Raw genomic sequence first — 20,667 nt, 5'->3', positions numbered from 1 at the left:
CCATCATGCAGGAGTGGAAGATGTATAGTGTTTAAAGTCTGAGCCTAAAAGTAGCCCAGCTATGCCCTCCAGAGAAGAAGCTTGGGAAAACATCACTGTCAGTTCTCGCCTGCTGAGAATCTTGCTGAGGTTCTGCCTATTGTACCTTTTGTAATAGAAAAAATTATCTGAGGGTCTCATCTTTCATTTAAAACCCTTTTTGTTTTTAGGCACTTTCTGGTATAGAGAAAAGCTTACAAATGTAACAGTTCTTCCTTTATTCCCAAGTGTCTAGATATATAACATATATACATGTGTGTGTATATATATATCATCTAGATATATAACATGTATAAAATAAATGCAAACACTGTATTAATTTTGTTCTTGTATTAGGTGGGAGGGAGGCAGGCTGACTCATGATATTTTCACTTTTGTGGGGCACATTAAACTGTTGAAAAGATACCTAGCTTATCAAGGATATTTCTGACATATTTTGTTGTAGAAAGTTGAAAGAACTCAAAAAAAAAATTATAACTGGTCTGAGGCTACTACTATTTGAATTAGTGGTAAAAGCTTTGTGAAAACAGCTATCTCAATGTAGAGTGCTTCTGAAAGCCTTGCTCTGTACAATAAGCAGAAATTGAAAGAATTGTTCTGCTCCTGTTCTTATTGTAAATAACAATGATAGTATACTTCTGAATTGTGTGTTTTCTGCAGAGCTTGCTTGACAATCAGTATTTCCAAATTCATTGCTCTGCATTGTTAGCAGTTAGTGTAATCACAACTGAATTGGTTAAGCAAACAAAAAATGCCCTTTTCTTTTTATAAATCCAAGTATAAACTTGATACACAAGATAATGGTGAATCAAATATAACATGTTGTGACTGAGTCTATAACCAAGTAATTCTGTTTTCAGTGCATGATATAGCAATAACGTAGGTATGTTTGACTGAATTAGAGAACATATGCATTCATCATGTGCTTGCTAATTAATAGAGTGATTACCTTGAAGGTGGTCTATGTTATCCACAGCCAAAACCAGATATTGAGTCAGTACATTATTGTACATATAAGACAGTAGTTACTGTAGGAGATTTTTATATCTCTTTCCTCCCCCCAGGTTTATATAAGTCTCTTTGGCAAACTAATAATTTCTATCTTCATCTTTCTTTCACTTTAGACAGGATATTCCCACAGACACTGTCCAATCTAATTTCCATACAGCCAGCACTGACACTTTTACATTTTAATTTGCATTCATCTGGCAGATTCAGCCTGCATAGAAATATTTTGCATTTTGTACAACTTCATGGTAGCCTGCTCCCTTATTCTGTGTTTATCTTGGGGGAAAAATAATGACAAGCTTCCCTTTTAAAACTGACATTTTATTTTCTTTGGAAGGAAAATAGTATATTTGGCTTCAATGGAAAATCTTATTGTTCCTCTAGAAACTTCATTCTCCCATTCTATTCCACCTTTTCTGCTGTAAACCACCTTTCTTTTTAGTCATAAAATAAACTTATCACTCCTGCCTGCATCCATTTCTTGCTGTGAATTTGGATGGAGAAAATATAATTTTCTCTAGTGTGTACTTTAGTCTTCTTTGTACCCTATTTCAAAAAATCCATTCAAGGATACAATAATGCAATTATTTTTGTTTTCTAAGATGACATCCTTCTTAGTAGTATTATATATCCTACAAAATCATAATCAGGGTACTGAATGAATTTTTCATTTTGGCTGTTTAGTGTGACGTAACAAGTTTTACATGAGCCTTCTCAGAACTGAGCTAGCCGTTAGTGATTATGGTTTTATTTTTTTTCACTCTATAAACCTATAAGCAGCACTATGTATTTTAGTTTTCAGTTTCTTTCTATAAAGTATATTCAGGTATTGGCAACACTGCAACACAGTGGTTACAAAGTTAAAGAAATTATTTTGCTTACTACTACTGCAGGGATACCAGAACTAGCTAATGTGATGAAAGTGACAATAATTCAGCAGGATTGCATAACCAGCTGAACTCTGCCACCTGGGTTAAATAAAATATCAGAGAACAGCAAAGCGCATCACATTGTCAGTAGTCTTCATTTGTGTCTGGTGTGTTGGTATTTGCAGTGATGAAGCTCCAGGCAGCCAGCTGGTTACAGATAAGTTTCACATTGACTGGGACTCAGTGCTTGTCAACTCTGATAATGTCATCGTAGCTCGATTTGATGGCAGAGGGAGTGGATTTCAAGGCCTTAAGATTCTACAGGAGATCCACCGATGCTTAGGATCGGTGGAAGTGAAGGACCAAATAGCAGCCGTAGAGTACGTATGTGCAAACTTTTCTTCTCTTACCCTGCTTCCACCTTGATGAATGAGTATTTTTAACTGAAACTGCCCAGAATGTTTTCATTGCATAGTGAATACTGTTAAGGTTTATTTTTAATGCAGTTGCAAATTTTGAAACAATAATCTTTTTATTACAAACAGCAAATAAAAGATCAAAGAGGTGTTTGCTTTTTGTGTTGGTGCTTCTCTTTGATAAAGCTGCCTTTCTGTGTGCGATCTAAATATTCCATCTGAGCTAATTTGTATTTGTCTATATTCCTTAAGAAAATTTCTTGCAATGCACATGTTAATGTTTAACTGTGTTTATGTTACAATATTTTAGGCCTATACGATAGGGTACTGCTCTCATTTCCACCACAGAGTTCTGGAGTAATAGTACAAAGCAAATGGAGTTGTAGTGGTGTAAATGAGAGCAAAATTTGGGCAAATGCCTATTATTCCTCATTTGCATTATCATTCTTAGACTTATATAAATCCACTAGCCGCAGAAAAAAGTCATTTCCATCTGTGGAGTAATCACACATGACTTTGACAATACTTTTTACTCAGGGTGCACATGTCAAAATGGCTAATATCTAGGTCTGGATGAACTTTTTCCAGGAATTCTCAAGGAAAGACAGATTTTAAGCCATATATATTTTGATTTTTTTTCTTCTTTTGAAAGGGATTGATGCTTCAACCATTGCATGAGTAGGCAAGTGTCTCTGACATGACATACATGGGCAGTAGGGCTCCTAGTATTCATGTTGGTTGGAAATGGGCTGCGTTGAGCAGAGCAATTCAAGGTGGCCCTCGCGAAAGGGCCATCAGAAGCAGGCCATACACTGTGCTATGAGAACTGAGCTCTCTGCTCAAATACTCAGATGTTTTAGGCTAAACTACATCTGGCCTCTGTTTTGGATGCACTGCATGGGAAAAAAGGGAGGGTGTCCTTGGCAGAGAGGAGGTACTGTGGCTGCTTTTGTCTCCTCAAAAGCAGTTGGATTTTGCCCTCAGGTTATTCTGTCTTTTCTGTATAAAATTCACCATTGCTGATTAAATGGCCTCGATGAGAGGATTCATTATTTGGATAATTATCTAGATTCAAGAAGTTGCATTCATCTTACCTTCCTTTAGCTGTCAGAAAACTAAGCACCTGGTCAAAGCCAGTCATTTAAGCTCCAGTCAGTGGAAAATCCTGGCATTTCTGGAAGGTGATTCTCCCCAGACTGAAAGAGGTTTCCAACATGGGTTGGAAAGAACGGCTGTTTGAGGGTGTCTCTCATCTCCTTTAACTGAAGAGCAGATGCAAATGGGCAATTTAGACAAGATGCTCAAATTCAGATATCTAAAATTAGGTGAGATGAGCCCAACACCAACTGTTTGCCATATAGAGAAGGAATTAGAAAGCAAATCACATTTCCCAGTGCAATGATAATATTACTGGTGTAATTTGTTCTTCTGCTTGATCTACATGTATGACAATTCCTTACTGTAAAAATAATTTTCTTTACATATTAGACTAAGCAAGTAAAATTCACCATTTTACTTTACCAAAGTAAAAAAACCCTTTTTTTTATTTCAGATCACTATTGAAACAGCCCTTCATTGATCCTAAGAGACTGAGTATATTTGGAAAGGTAATGTGCAAAAATATCAGGATGTATCATTGTGATTCTTTAAGAAAATGCTATCAGTTCATAAACAAATACATTTATCTGTTTTCCTAAGACAAGTTCAGTTATTAAAAGAGGAAAAAAAACTTTCATAATTTACTGTATGTTCTGTATTAATTTTTCTCAGAATGGGTATTTGACACCTATCAGATCAGTTTTGTAGTACTGCAGTATTTGTGTTTCAGAATCTGCAGGAGGAAGTACTCGCTAAAAAATACCTGCTTTCTTTAGAAATTTTTCATATGGGCTTAGGTTTTGTGAAACCTTGTTTCTTTTATATTTGGGCTGCAGTTAAATTGACAACATCCTTCTAATACAACTTTTATGTCTGAATGTTTTACTGACCCTTGAAGTTAGATGAGTAACCACCCTGTGGTACTGTCAACAACTTCCTTTTTGCGTCATCTAGAAATCTCGCCTTTGCTATTTTGTCAGCTGGCTTTACTGTGTGGCGTGTCATTGCCCTTAGCATGAGGTAGAGCAAAGCAAAGGCTTAACCTTTAGTAACAAACTAAGTAGCATTTTACTGATGTCTATTCAAAACCAGCAATTAGGAGCACCACATAATTGCTGCTTCATCTATGAACTAGCATGTACAACCTTTTTTATTTAAAAGTGTTTTCTTAAAAATGAAGGTGTTTTGTGCCTTTGACCTCAAAGCAACAACAAACCATGATTGAGTACCTAGACAAACCCCCCAATCATCAGTGGTAAGAGCAGCATGTGTTCCACTATGAAACCCCTTCGTTCCCATCTCTGCTACTGACTTGCTGCCTGGCCTCGGGCAAGGCTTTTAACCTGCCTGTCTCAGTCTGTCTGAATGCGAGATGAGGATATTGATATTTACCTCCTGCAAGGTAGCATTTTGAGGACTAGTTAATGTTTGTGATTATTATTAGCGTTGCATGGGAACATGACCTTCCTCAAAGATTTGAGCTCCTGCCACACTCCTTGAGCTAAAGAAACCGTTGTTGCAAGAATTTCAGTAGCATCAAAACCATTATTTGGTTTGTAGGGCAACAACCAGAGATTTTTCAGCCGAGGACGTATAAGCAGGGCTGATTCCATCCATCAGATGGTTGTGGCACACATTTCTATTCAGGCTTTAGTGCCTGTTACCAATGTATATGAAAGTACACATGCATAGAAGCAATCATATTTCTCCATATCCTCTTCCAACAAACAACTGAAAATGGTATTTCTGAAATGAAATCGCTAAGCACCCCAAATTGCTCACTTGTTTCTGACTTCAGAACTACTTCTCATTGCTACTTGACAGTTTCTACTTTTTTTCTGTAGGAGATTCAGCAGTATCTTGTTTTCTAACAGTGACGTGATGAGACAGTTACCGTAGAATATACATATAAACATGGTTTTATATATCTGCCAAAGGCTACGCCCCAAATTTTTTTTCTTTCACAAAATATTATTGATTGTGATGTTCCTGCATTTATTTTCTGAAAGAATGATAGAGGAATGAAAAGTGAAAATGTGAGAAAGCAAAGAGCAAAAACTGGGAAATTTGATAAGCTTCAATGCTGCTTTGAATTTGGGGAAATTTACCCTTTCCAAATTAACCTCTCAGAGTTGTTTTCTATTGTCAAACAAAAATTCATAAAATTTAAAAGTCAGTTTTAGAATTAGGAGAAAAAAAACCCCTATTTAACAGTTTCCTAGGGTTAATTGTATTTTCCTCCACACTGCTTATTTTAGAGTCAATTAAAAATCTTCTTTAAAACTCATTTCCTTTTTACCATGTACAACAATATGATAGGATTTTTTTTTTTCTTTCTATGCATTAAATTGGGCTTACTGATGGAAATAGAATATGCACTTTGCTTGAAAACAAGATGAGTTTGGAATTGCTTAATGCTGATCTCATAAAGCTGGACTTATGCACACTGTCAGGGAGCTCTTTAAGAGGTTTTAGAACTACAGAGAAATAAAATTCTTGTTGCAATCAGTAATGTAAACTAGGCACAAGACTAACAAGACTGTCCAGAAGGGCACAGTGTGGGAAATGCCTGCTTCTGACTGCTGGGTAACCTGCCAGTGCCACCTTGCTTGCCTCTGTGAGGGGTAAGCCCCAGTGATGCACGATCCAAGGACCTTTCTGAACTGTTAGACAACAAATTGTGTTTCCATGTAGTTTGCATTTTTATTCATGGAAATAGAAATCTCCTTTGCTTGAAGATAAGTTGCAACCTCGCAGCCAACCAGCTTCTTGAAAATACAGCAATTAGATTGTAACCACAGAAATCCAGCTGATGAGTGAGGCACCATATATCCTTGCATCAGGATGTAGGAACTATTTTCTGCATTGTCATTGTGAAGTGCTTCTAAAAATGTGATCTCACTGTGAAATGTTTTTGTCCTGGAAAGCCTGGCTGGAAGCAAGGGCACAAGCACAAAGGAAAGAAATTCCCGGGAGAACTAAACTAAGCTCTTAATGAATACATGGCATAAATAATAAATAACCTGGCAATAGCTATCCTAGGATTAAAATTGCGCTGTGGACCTACTGGGAAAGACATAAACAGAATATTAAACAAAAGCAAAAGTAGAGAACCCAGAGGCAGAGGAAAGTTGCTATTCTCTTAAACTCTTTGAATTATAGAAGTTACCGGTGCCCACTCAGAAATTCTTTCTAAGGTGAAGTCTACTCATGCACATGGGCAATTCTGGGTGGCCCTTGGCCTCCTGGGCTGGAATTTCTATGGGAAAGGAATAACTTGGTTCCTCACATTCTCTTGAAAATCCAGCTCTTATTCTGTGTTTCCTTTATTGTGTCTGTTTGCATTTACTATAGGTTGATTCCAAAGACATTCCTCTTTCTTTGCTTATTTTTCTTAATTAAGATTAAAGGATTTTCAGATATTCCCATTCTAGCACAGAAATCATCTATTCAGTAAATATTTAGACATGAAGAACAGGAGCAGGCAGGATTCAAAAAAGTCCATGAGAAAACTCTGTGAGCATTTGACACACAATATTCTTTTTTTGGGTTGGCTAGTGCTTTACATTTTTCCTTTTCCCCATCATGGGATTGTTTCTTCTTCTTGAAGTGTGTTGTGCCAAACACAAAACAACAGCAACAACATAATACCTGCAAAAATCAATTTTCCAGCACTGATGAAGGGAAGACAAAGATGGCAAATAGAGAAATTTGAAGAGCTCATAATATATGAGAAAATCATTGATCCCAGATGATCCCAACTCCACAATTCAGAATTTCATTTTCTGTGGGTCTAGAATGATTATAGGTGTAGAGATATGGATTGCCAGTGTCATTCCAAGGAAATCTGTGGTCTCAGGTTAAAGCTTTCATGTTCTCACGCAAAGCAAAGCTTTCATGAGTCTCTTTTGTGTCACAACTCTTCCCTGGGACGTGTATTACAGACTTTGCAGGGGAGATGATGAAGAGGTGTGCTGTAAGGACAGATAAATGTGGTGAGACAAGGGAAAAGCTCCCCCGCTTCTGCCCCATCTCTCCCAGCTTCTTCATGCTGTCTGTGCTCCCTGCTTTGTAACAAAGCAGCCTGATGGATGCTCTTGTGACCAGAAAGTGCATCCAGAGATTAGCATAATATTGAGCAATGTGGCTATGTACAGCTTTTATTTCTGCAAAACAGTGCAGGATCTGTACTTCTCTGTGGAGTGTTTGACAATGCTGTAGCAGAAACCACTTTAACAGCAATAGGATTCAATCTGTGAAGGTTCAAGTGTCAGGGGGAGGACATACTGCAATCAGTTCACAGGTTTCCCCCATTCTCATACTCTGTCCTGTCAGCAAAATGCTCAGTGTATCTTGGTAATTAGCAAATATCTACATTAAATATATTAAAAACTTGAGTACAAATCTTCCTGTCTAGGCTATATTCCCAAAAGCCTTACCTTTGGTTTTGTTTTTTCTGCAATTTTCAAATCTTTACTAACTATAGGCTAGTCTGCCATGATGGAATTATGGAGCTTAAACTGAAATGTACTTGTTACTGTTAATTGCATAGTTTAAAGATCATGACCAGGTCAAATGAGATCTTTATTCACTCTTAACTATAGGTTTACATTTTCTTTAAAAGCAATTCTTGCAGATATAAATACATACTGTAAAATGATACCATCAGATTAGCACAATGGCCTTTAACTTTATTGTTGGTAAAAAGGAATGAATTGACAAAAACCTCAATATAATTTCCATTGTTAGGGATACGGTGGCTACATTACATCAATGATCCTGAAATCCAGTGAACGGCTCTTCAAGTGTGGAGCTGTGGTGGCACCAATTACAGATATGAAGTTGTATGGTGAGTATTCCTCGCCCTACATCTGTGTGATAGTCTATTCAAAATATGTTTTATTCATGGAGCTACTATTCATTTTAATTAAGGGCAGATAATGTAAGAATATCAACTAGATTTCACCTCACTGTCTCGTTCTCTCCTTTAAATGAAAGGGCAGCTAACACTGGCACAGTACCAAAACACGCAACCGATACAATATTATTTAACACCGCTGATTTTTGTAGAGGAGTTGTGTTTCCCATTTCCCACTGAAATTCAGTTAGGTACCCCATTTCCTAAGAATCCTTTAGGTATGTACTTATAATAGGACTACATTACTAATAATAGACTTATAATAGGAATGAATCTTTTAAGGTTAGTGGTGAATTCCTTACGATATCAACCATGTCGTCATTCAATCACAGGATATTTGGTTCTGTACGTGAAGTTTTGGGCACAGGCTATGGACTGTGGACTGTGATAGACAGGAAATCAGGCCAGGTTTCTTTAATGGTTGGTTAGTCTTTTCTTTGTTTTTTGTTTTTTTGTTTTGTTTTGAGTTTGCTTTGGTTTGGGTGGGAGTTTTGTTGGTGGTGGTGGTTGATTTTGCTTTGTTTTGGTTTTTAACCTTTTAAGGATGGTTTTAAATAGTACATTCTGGTTTTAAATTAACATTTCCTTGTTGACTACATGGCTTAAATAGCTTCTCCTGATTCTAGGTCAGAACTGAAGAGTTTTAAAATAGAAGTAATTCTGATGAATTCACAAGTTTTTGTTTTTACTTTCACAGCATCAGCTTTTTCAGAAAGATACCTTGGTATTCCATCAAAAGAGGAAAACACCTATCAGGTAAGTTAGTATGAACAAGTAACTTAAAATGACCGTTTTACTCTTAAAATGCAATTCAGTTACAGCTTTGTGTGTGTTTGTTTACCAGGCATCCAGTGTATTACACAATCTTCATGGTTTAAAAGAAGCGAATTTGTTAATAGTTCATGGGACAGCTGATGGTAAGTATTTACAGATGCAGTTACATTTGGAGTAAGAATCTAATGGGCAGGCATTCAAAGACTGATTAGGAACACACCTAGCAAGTACATTTTTAGTTTCATTATCCCTCTGATAGGATTTTTTATTTTATTTCAATTGTCACTTCTAACCCTAAACTGATGACACTTTTCTTTGCTGAATATTGTACCTTTTAGGTGCTGTATGTTCTGATTTGTTTAAATCTTGTGGACCACCGTCTTGCTAGTGAAAGGTATTATATGAATTATTAGTAGAACGACATACATGTTTAATGGTATATTAATTTCATAGAGATTCTGCAATTGAAGAAAGAATTACCAGTACAGTTGGTGAAGTACGGTACCAAATGGGAAGTTAAACTTTTCAGCTAATTCGTTACAACGTAGGGCCAAAGCATCTGAAGCTGAAGCTAGGGAACCTTTTAATAGCACCAATACTTTTAGCAGTAGTTTAAGACAGAGAATGAGTAAGTTCTAGCACTTTACATGGAATCATAAGATGTGTCAATCACAAGATAATTTGTAATTAGATTTAAATTTAACTGCAGTATGTTTTTCTGAACTTTCTTAACTGATGTAGGTCTAAAGAACAAGCTTTGATGCAGGCACAAATTACAGTGCTGCAACAAGCTTCTCTGTACAGATTCATACACATACTTCTTTCCCTGGCATTTTCATGGTGTATGTGGGGATAATACAAGGTTTCTTACTCCTTAGTCTGGAGGGATAAGTACCTCACACTGAAAAGGGCTGAGGTAAGAGTGCCCATACACACAGTTGGCACAGTGAGGATGGCACCCACCAGCCTGTCACCTTGGTGTAACTTGTAAAACTTGTGTTATAGACCCCAAGTACAACCAGAGGGGCGCAAACGTTGTGCAGTGTTTCTTCCCAGAGCAGAGGGGAGAAGGATAGAGAAGATATTTTGCCCATGCAAACCTTATGAAGTTCAACAATGCCAAGTGCAAAGTTCTGCACATGGGTCGGGGCAATCCCAAGCACAAATCCAGGCTGGGCGATGAGTGGATTGAGAGCAGCCCTGCAGAGAAGGACTTGGGGGTATTAGTGGATGGAAAACTGACTGTGAGCCAGCAATGTGCACTTGCAGCCCAGAAAGCCAACCGTGTCCTGGGCTGCATCAAGAGAAGTGTGGCCAGCAGGTCGAGGGAGGGGATTCTCCCCCTCTACTCTGCTCTTCTGAGACCCCCTCCCCTTCAATGCTGTGTCCAGCTCTGGGGCCCCCAACATAAGAATGACATGGACCTGTTGGAGTAGGTCCAGAGGAGGCCACGAAGATGCTCAGGGGGCTGGAGCAGCTCCCCTGTGAGGACAGGCCGAGAGAGTTGGGGGTTGTTCAGCCCGGAGAAGAGAAGGCTCCGGGGAGACCTTAGAGCGGCCTTCCAGTACTTCAAGGGGGCTACAAGAAAGATTTATTAGGGAGTGTAGGGGTAGGATGAGGGGTAACGGTTTTAAGCTGAAAGTGGGTAGATTTAGATTAGATGTAAGGAAAAAATTTCTTGCTGTGGAACAGGTTGCCCAGAGAAGCTGTGGCTGCTCCCTCCCTGGAAGGGTTCAAGGCCAGGTTGGACGGGGCTTTGAGCAACCTGGGCTAGTGTCCCTGCCCATGGCAGGGGGGCTGGAACTAGGTGATATTTAAGGTACTTTTCAACCCAAACCATTCTATGATTCTATGATATACTGGGTGACTGAGCAGGCATGAGGGCCTCAGACTTTGCTGATCGTAAAAACCAGCAGCAATTTCTACCCTTATGAACTTGGCACTAGAGGGAATTGGGACTCTGATAGATGTCTGAGCAATACAGTGTGTTCAAGACTAGGACTCTGATTGCCTGCTGCCCTTACTTAATATCACCTCTAGTGACACCACCCAGCCCATTTGCAGCCGAAACTCTTCAGGATTAGGACATGGTAATAAAGTTGCCTGGTTTTACCACACAAAGATGAAGTTACTGATATGTTGCAGAAAGTCCATTACCTAAAGAAGTGTGGGCTGTAATAACCCTGTGCAGGCAGTAGAAAATCCGATGTGCTTTCCTTTTACCCAATTATAAACTGTCACGATGTTCAAACAGAATGGTTTTACATGCCTCTAAACTATCACAGTGTGTGTAAATCAAGGGTAGAGAGAGGAGTCCTTGCGGAGTGCCTGGAAAGCATGGCTTCCCTTGGGGCTTCCAGTTCCTTCTCCAAAACCTCCGCTGTTACACCCTCCATCACTATTACTGGTGGGGCTGTGTGCTTCTGATCAGAAAGACAGTCAACTTCAGATCTTCTAATTACAGAGATTGGAAATGTTTTCAGTCAAAGCTGTTTAACAGACAAGTATTTCATGCTAGCATAGCTTTTACTAATAATATCGAATTGTTTTTGTCTTGCAGCTAAAGTCCACTTCCAGCATTCAGCAGAACTAATTAAACATCTAATAAAAGCTGGAGTTAATTACACTATGCAGGTATGTGCAGCTTTAACATTTCCTATATAAATATAGTTTAACATTTAACCTCATATTGCTATTTCTTCCCTGAGAAGGACCCTCCCTATCACAATGCACCAGTATTGCCTCAATTGGCAGATAGAACTCCATTTAATCCCATTTTCCTTACTGTTAGCATGGATGTCAAGAACCATATTTTCTTGTCATTCTTCTGGGCTCTTTCTTCTCTCTCTCATCTTTCTTTTTTCCACCTGTTTATCCTAAAATGCTATACAAAGTGCTTTAGAGTCCACATGCACTCTTTGTAATATGTAGATCGATATCACTACTTTAGTCCCTTTTTACCTAAAAAAGTATTGGGTCCATGAAACTAATTTCCCCTTATTTTCAACATTTAAATTTATTAAAAGGCATCTGAAAGGCGAGAGCACTGCTCACTCTCTCCATAACTGTACAGAAGATGAGGGTGCTGTGAGGGACAGGCTGGGGAGAGCAGGACAGGGTGTGCTGCTGACATACAGGCTTGCATGGAACCCGCCGCAGAGTACGTGGATGTCGCTGGCTGAGGGTTCTGATTTCATTAAACCTTCTTGAATATCTTAGATGATGTGGTTTTGGGTCACTCCTCCAAATATCTCTGATGTTAGACATTGCAAACCTCAACGTTGCTGAACCTTAGGTGAACCTGTAGTTTCCACTGAAGCATGTGAGATCATGTCAGAAAGGATGTTGTAACAAGGGGGTTAGCATCACATATGAAGGGAAAAGGACTTTATGGGTGAAATCTGAGTGAGGTAGGATCAGTTCCAGCTGTCCCTGTGATTTCAGCTGAGGTGATGTGAAGGCCTGTGGAGAGAGGAAGAAGGATGACTGACAGGTCTTTCAGAAGAGCCCCAATGAACCATTCTCTTGCAACCTTGTGATAACCTGAGTTTGAGGAAGCAGCTGAAGCTTTTTGCCTCAGGCCACCGCAAGTGTCTTGTCCTAAACCCTGTGGCCTGGATTTTGTCATTCAGCCTGCAAGGTTTTGTTCAGCCTCACTTGGGAGAAATTTCCAGTGGAATTTGAATTAAGAGATAAAAATGCCCACATCCAGCTTAGGAGAGAGAGGTGATGGGCTCTAGATAAGATAGGAAGATAGTTAAAAGTATTAATAAAATGGTTTTTCACTGAACACTTAGAGGCTGGGATATTGAGAGGTCCCTAAAAGCATGAGGTAATTAATCCTCATTGATGTTAATGGGATTTGGATGCCTAGATACTATTGAAAATGCCAGCTAAGTAAACTGTTGTAAGCACAATGAGAATATAAATTTTTTCACTTCTGCAGATCCCACTGCAGTGGTTGTTTTATGTAAGTTCAAATTCCAAGAGAATGAGTTTTACTTTGAGTTTTATTAGCTTTCCTTGATGCCATAAAACTAATGTTATCATCCTGTTGTCATCTAAAACATTTTGAAGATCAGAGAAAGAAAATTAGAGCCCTAAATATTTGAAAAGCATTTAAAAAAATATTTACTTTTCTCCTTTCTCCTCTGCTAGATCTACCCAGATGAAGGTCATAACATTGCTTCTGAGAAAAGCAAATATCACCTTTACAGCACAATCCTTGGGTTTTTTAGTGCTTGTTTAAAGGAGGAGACACCAATTTTACCACAGGAACCTGAAGAGGATGAATAAGGAAGCCTATTTGTGTAGTACTGAAGGGGACTTACTTTGCGGCTCAATAAAACCTTAAATAAAAGTGACTGTAAGATTGCAGATTCTGCAGAAGCTCAAGGGCAGCTAAAGGATATCACAGTGGAACAGCACATTTACAGACAATGAGCTAATAAACTGGAATTCGACTAGAAAGTCCAAACATATTACCAAGGGACAAAACCTTTACCTTTGTGGAAGGTCAACAGTTGGTTACAGTTTCCTGGAAGAACTTAGTTTTGCATAAGTGTAGGGTTAGTGCATGTTTGTTATGTTAAGCCTCACTGTTGGTTCTGTAAGTGGTTGCTCGTTTTTTAATTTAAATGCACATCTTTATTCATCTTTGCATAATGCACAACCTATCATAAGTATTATGGCCACTAATATTTTAAAAGGTGAGCTGCAATCTAACACTTTACTGTAATGTTACAATAAGTGCAATTCTTTCGCTGTCTATTACACATAAGAAACCACAGAGATAATAAAGGGCACGATATTTTCTCTAGTTTCTGCTCAAAGGGGATATATTGTCTAGTGCATCATATAACATTGATATTGAAAATTTTTTTTCCCCAATTTCAGCATTTACTATTATTACTGTACCTACTAGTAACCAATAAGGGACTTTTTGGTAGTGTACTCTTGGTGTTTATGTATATACCCAGGACTCCCTAAGCAGAAAATCTTCCTGAGCTTGAAGAATTTTTTCCAAGACGTAATTAACAGCTGTATTTAAAACAATATCTGCAATTGAAATCTTTCCCCAGTCCAAAATGTATCTATTGTTTCCTTAAAATATGTTTGAGTTGTGTTTTGGATTGTTTATAGTAGTTAATAGTTTGCTGGTTACACTCTAATTTTAGAATATGCTACTTTGTCACATGTAAATTAGATACATAAATATTAAATTATAGTTTCAGATAAAGAAAATTTATTAACAATGTATAATGCCACTGAGTAATACTTTACTCCTTAAATGAAGACATATTTTGTATAGTGCATCTTCCTTTTCTTCCATCTGGTCTCAGATGTAATTCTAATGTTCATCAAGATAGCCATGTAGCTGGAACACGCCATTAGTTTTTATTCCAGGGCTGCTCATTAAGTCTCTTGCAACAGGATTTAGCTTCAGCAGCATCACAAAGAAATGAAATGGTTTTCATTCAAGGCAAAGGAAGCTCCTGACAAGTTAAATTTTATTATTTATTCAGAGGGCGAGCCCCTCATATACATCCATTTATTTGCCAAGGTGAATTACAGCAATAGAAATTGAAACCACGGAATAAACAAGGCACCCAGTTTGGGTTTGCAGAATATTAACTGTGATCACTGAAATCAAGTACAATGTTGACTTAATTTGAGATATCTTCCTGAAGGTATGTGAAAACTCTTGACAGATGCTGTGCCACTTATATGAGAATAGCTGTAGTTTTTTTCTTTCTGGATATATTCCAAATACTTTCCTACCCAATTAAGGTTTCATTTCTTGCAAGATTAAAAAGAAAGTAATTTTTTTAAGGTAACTATACTATTTAAGATGCAAAGTTCTGCATATTTTATGAAGAATGGGAATTGGTTTTCATGTAATCAAAAATCACCTGAAGCTTTTTACTCATTACTTTCTTACGGAATATTTTCTTTCACAGTTAGCATTTTTTTTATGATGCAAATGATTAATTTGTCTGAAAGGTGTGGTTTTATGGAACACTGGAAAGTCTCTGTCTTTTAATGTTTAGTATTTATCTTGTTTTATTAGCAATGTTTAATTATTTTTCAATTAGTTTAATACAACTTTAATGTGCAATGATATCTTGTTTGAGTCCCAGTGTCACCACACAGTATGGCTTTGCTTTGTGGTATTTATAGTACATGTGGAGTACATATGTATAGTATAGGTAGGTATATATGTATGGAGGCTACTATATGCACTACAATAAGACCATACAAAATAACTAAAAAAGTAAGAGAAGAATTCAAACAAGGTATACAAATCTTGTTTTCTGTAGAAGAGCAACATTTTAAAGTCTTCAATTGGCTGGGACTTCTAGACTGTGATTTTATAAATTACACCCACTACTTAATAAAAGCTCACATGATAATCCTAATGCTTTTCCTAAGCAAACATGGTAAATGAGGTCCTAATCCAGTTTAATTCAATAAGACCTTTTTCCCGATTTGAGCGAAACGTACATGAAAAAACCACAAGCTGTGTGCACACATTGAGCTTACTGCATGGACTCAGTGTGTGGAGGCTATGTGAAAAGGCTAATTCTTCTCAATATACCCTGACTGTTTCTCTGTGAGACAGCCACTGTGTGCTCATATTTACTATGTTTCACATACATAGCCTTTATTTACCTGCAAAAGAAAACAAACAAGGCTGTCTCTCAGGAACAGGATTACACATGTGCTCAGGAAATATGTTATCCCAGATCTATGGAGCCCACACCCTATCTCCTCCTTTCCCCCATAGCTCTTTGTTTCAATCCCCCATTCCCTATTCTTTCTACTCCAGCATCCAATTTTGATCAATTTACCTGATTATGAAGGTGGCATGAGGACATGACTTTTATAAGAATGCTTTTGCCAAGACTGGTATGTTTAAAAAGTGTGTTATCTGAAATGTAGGTTATCTGTGTGGAAATGTGGTGTGCTTTTAATGTTTCTAATAGTTCTCACACTATCCTACAGATACAGGTATTTTTATATAAATGTGTATATGAGGGTGAACATCAGACCTAGATTAATTGGTTTTACTGAAATTTTTATGTATGAGTTAAATTCAGATATTGCAAAAGTATTTGCAGATGCAGCCTCTGTTTCTAGTTAGACTAAAGAATTTAGTACAAGGGGTATCTCTACTCTTGCTAACCTGTTCAAATATTTCTTCCACTTACAGCACAGTTGAATATTGTTCTCTGTCATTCTACATACTTAACTAATGACAATCACTCATTAATTAGTCTATGTGATTTATGGTATTGATCAAGAATTAGTACAAATTGCACAGAAATGGCATGAAAATCGTAGATTTTTTTGTAGCTTATCCATTCTTAAGCAGTGTGATGACATTTTAGATCTGAAAAATTACTGTTTGATTCAGCTGTCCTTAAAATATGACAGTTAGTAAATGAGACCTATTAATTTATGGAAAGCTAGAGAATCAGCATTTCTATTTACTGCTTCCTAGAGCTTATCTCTACCTTCTTGATTTCCTCTCTCCTTTTTCTGCTATTCGGACTTGAAACTCTATGAAACCTGTAGGTCATATTGAAATTTCAATTATATTACAAAATCGGGAGTAACTGCATGCCAATTGGAATATTTTTTCCAGATTGTTGAGTACAAAGAAAGGCTGATTATTTTTAAATTCATTTTTTTAATCTTTTTGCAGCAAGGACAGAATTATTTATGACATCAACGTCTGCTATGATTTGCTATAACCAACTGCTCATTGTTCCTATGTTTTTAGCATATGTAGATCTACCCGTGTCTGAAAATGAAGATGATTGCCTCTGTTCACTCAGCTCTGGCACTTATTTTGAGTATGGAGTCAGTTAGGTTCATTTAGTTGAGAAATTATGCCTCTTAAGATAGAAGAGCTTGTATTTGATCTGACACCAAAGATTCTCCATGAAAACGGGAGTGTTGAGTGTTGGTTCCTTTAATAAAACGCAGAGGATACAAGGTGTAACCTAGTATCCCTCCTTGCAGGTTTTTAGATGTTACTGAAGAAACTGAAGCAAGAGGAAGACTGACCCAAAGAGACTGAATGCCAGTTTCTTTTGCACAGCCTAAAAACACATAGGCAAGGTGCAGTGGTCCTAGCATTTTATGTTTACTTCAAGTAACTCCTGCTTGTCAAGTCGATTGCCTCTGGGGAAGGAAGAACCTCACCAGTATTGATTACTGGTACATCTTCTGCAAAACGTCTTTCAGTACCGTTAAGATCCCTTCTGTTTTTCCTTTGAACAATTTCAAGAGTGCTTCAGAGAAAGGGGAGCTCATGGGATGTGGCTAAGGAGAGTCACAACTTCCAAGGTGCTTGGAGCTTTGAAAAGAAAGGATATAGTTAAACTTCTGTCTGTTGCATTTCATACATGAAATTCGAAAAGGAGCCGGGCTTCAAGGAGGTAGGTGGATGACAAGTGTTGGTGATTCACTCACCAGGGAGGTAGCACAACATGCTTCCTACAAACCTAGTACCAAAATGTGCAGTGGTAAGTAAAATAAATGCCTGTTTTCCAATGCCTGAAAACTACAGTGCTGTTTGATTAAATTGATCAGGTATTTGGATAGAATTAAGGAAATTAAACCACCTGAGCATATGCAGTCCAAAGTTTCCATTAAACTTGGGACTAGACTTCTTGCCCGTATAATTACTTTAGAAATCCAATATCCTACCTTTATATATAGTCTAACTCAACAACAACAAAATTGATTTAATAATGGCTATACCTCATGAGGACATGAATGATACATACAATTTTTTTAATTAAAATATCCCATAAAGTGCTAACACCCCATTTTTAGATTTCATGACAAAAGAAAAAAGAACAACTACTCTCAGCAGAGAGAATATAATTGGTAGGAGGATACTCAGGAAATATTTCCCTAAGGAGAGTAATTAGAAAAATTTTTTCTGCTAAAAGGTATTTTTTGTCATAGGTGAGCTCAGAGTACATATGTCAGGGGTGCTTCTAAGAGATTTTAATTGTTGATGTACAGCTGATGTCCAGAGGGCTCAGGTGGGGAGCAGGTACCTTTACAGGCAGATGGTCCCATCCTCCACCCAGTGCAGAGCCCTTGCAGCTTGCTGTGAAGGAGGATTATGGTCTATGAGTTTGGGCCGTCAAAGTCTCTTTTGGATCCAGCAGGGATCCAGATGCTGGAACAGGAATGCAATTGATTGGTGAAGACATGAAATTGTTACATCAGGAATAAGAAAAATATTTTTAAAAAATGACTAAGCAGTGTAGTTGCTATTCTCAAGTTAGTCAAAGGTGAGGGTGGGGAGCTTGGGCAGGGCACTCGGTGATTGACTCAAACGCACTCCAGCTGAGAGACCAGCTGGCAGAAATTACAGCTCTGGCAGAGTCTGTAAATGCTCTAACATCCCTGTGAGAAAATGGAATATATGCATGGACAGAATATTTTGTCTCAGTTAATATCACGGAAGAGTTGCTTTGATAAAATGAGCAGATCCTTCCAAAATCTTAACAAAGAGGAGAACAAGCCTGAAGAACTGCACTGGTTTGTTCCAGCAGTGGCACCTGTTAGCCTTTTCCTGGCATATACATTTGGCAAATAAAATAACGTGTGGGATCCATTCTTGAGAAGGGTTTCAGCACCATTAGGAGAGAGGTAAGAAAGAAGAGTGTTGTGAGGAGACAAGCAAAGAGATGTTTTATTGCAGTGCGTTGCTCTATTCAGAGCTTTCGCTCTGAAGTAAAGTGGTGTAGTGTGTACCGCAAAAACTGGTAACCTTAGAGACAAGTGTGGCCAACACTTGATTCAATAAACTTTCAGCTAAATCATGACAGCCAGAACATTCAGTTTTCACAAAAGAATGATGAATTACATGGTTTCTTAGGGATTTTTTGTTCTGTGTTTAATTTATATCCTACATTTCAGATAGTCATTATAAGATAGGAATTGTTAAATATAATTCCACATTTGAAATAAGCAGTTACAGTGAAATTGTTTGTTTTGCAAAACAGTGCAAATTGTTATGTTTAAAGTTATTTACATTGTCAAGTTAACTGTTCTTTCTTTTGGGTTGTACTAGACACTATATTTGTTGGGCTGATGGGTTGACTTTTTTTTAATTGGAATGGAAATTGTACTAACTTGAACAGAGGGGCTTATCTGTTTTTGTAAGAATTGCTTGTGGAAATACAGTGAATCTGAATACCAGTGAAATATTTGAAGGAGGTTTTATAGAACATGATATGAAAAATATACATTATCCTGGGAAGCCGAGGACCACAAATGAACAAGTACAATCATTTGACTGTGTAATCAGAATTAAGCAAGACTAAAGAAAAAGCAGTGTGGAAAATTGATTTAGGCAGAACCCTCAGGCTTAAAAGTAGCACTGTGAGAGAGTATATCAAATTTTGCAGCTTTACTTTATCCCACATTTTTGGGCTCAAGAACTTGTTTCTGAGATGGGTCTGGAAACAAGGTTGTGGTCAGATTTTTCCAACAAGGACCTGAGTGACTATCAGTACATTTTCTTTACTAACGACAACATAAAAAAAATAAAGCCCAGAGTGTAAGCTAAGAGCTTAGCAATAACAAATTGGAAGAGCAGGAGATTCAGCTAATTGTAATGAGCAGCACAGTGCTTCTTGAAGAGGCCCCACCACAGTGGGACAACAGAGCAAGGTGATATTTACTCTCAGTGAAGAAATTGAAATGTGGTTCGTAAACAGCATTAGGACGAGACTCTTCTCTGTCTTAATATGATGTAATGAGAATAGGATGAGAAGGTTTAATTCCTTTGTTGTGCTAATGAGTATTCATTAATTATAGCAAAGACCAAACTTGTGAGTCTGAGTGCCAAACACATCCAGTGCTATGTAGATGCACAACACAGCATCTGACAAGAAGACGATGTCGTTCATCTCTCAATGGTTGAATTGCTTTCCCATGCCACTAGAGAAGAAAGAGTTAAAGAGAACCAATGGGGAGGGGGAACATCAGCACAAAGGCCTCCCTGGGAAAGGGGGGAGAGAAAGGGAACTGCATGGTTGAAAGGAGAGCCGCCTCCTCTGCTTGCCCTCCTTGGGGAACAGGGAATCTTTCAAGGGAAGGGTTTGGGGTGATACTTGAGCTTGGGGGAAGCTGGTTCTCAGATCTCCTCTCATGCCCCTACAGGGCTTTCTGGAGAGGGTGGGTGATCAAATTCTGCTCCTCAAAAGGAGAAAGGAGAGTGTGGAGTTTCCTGAAGTGGGCCTGCGGATGTGCTCATGACCCTGAAGTGTTTGGGAAGTTGGTGGTGCTTGACTGGGAGAGGGAAACCCCTCCAGTCCTTCACTCACTGTGTGCTCTGCAGAGGAAGAAACCTTCGTGCAAACCACACAGGACCAGCACTTCTCTACCCTGCGTTGTGAACCAGCTGGAGGCAGAGCACTGTGAGGGAGCTACTGCTTATCGCTTATAACATGTATCAGTTATGATTTTTTCCTCATTCTTAATACTGTTTTATGTTTTCAATAATTATGTT

The 20,667-nt window shown here is 38.0% G+C and overlaps 1 protein-coding gene across 3 annotated transcripts in view; it reads left to right on the top strand.

The window, feature by feature from the left end:
- The window catches only part of DPP10 (dipeptidyl peptidase like 10), a 555,621-nt gene extending 536,263 nt beyond the window's left edge, over positions 1-19,358 (top strand). For all 3 annotated transcript variants that reach the window (XM_074873697.1, XM_074873696.1, XM_074873698.1), the window contains 7 exons: positions 2,102-2,296; positions 3,885-3,939; positions 8,180-8,279; positions 9,046-9,104; positions 9,193-9,265; positions 11,683-11,756; positions 13,281-19,358. In XM_074873697.1, the coding sequence (XP_074729798.1) occupies positions 2,102-2,296; positions 3,885-3,939; positions 8,180-8,279; positions 9,046-9,104; positions 9,193-9,265; positions 11,683-11,756; positions 13,281-13,418 (694 nt within the window). In that variant the 3' untranslated portion in view covers positions 13,419-19,358. The remainder of the gene's footprint in view (positions 1-2,101; positions 2,297-3,884; positions 3,940-8,179; positions 8,280-9,045; positions 9,105-9,192; positions 9,266-11,682; positions 11,757-13,280) is intronic.
- The last annotated feature ends 1,309 nt before the right edge of the window (positions 19,359-20,667 follow it).

The sequence above is a fragment of the Strix uralensis genome, chromosome 6, assembly GCF_047716275.1.
Source record: "Strix uralensis isolate ZFMK-TIS-50842 chromosome 6, bStrUra1, whole genome shotgun sequence".
Taxonomy (NCBI): Eukaryota; Metazoa; Chordata; class Aves; order Strigiformes; family Strigidae; genus Strix; species Strix uralensis.
Note: the sequence above shows the minus strand (reverse complement) of the source record. Positions and strands in the feature narration are given on the sequence as shown.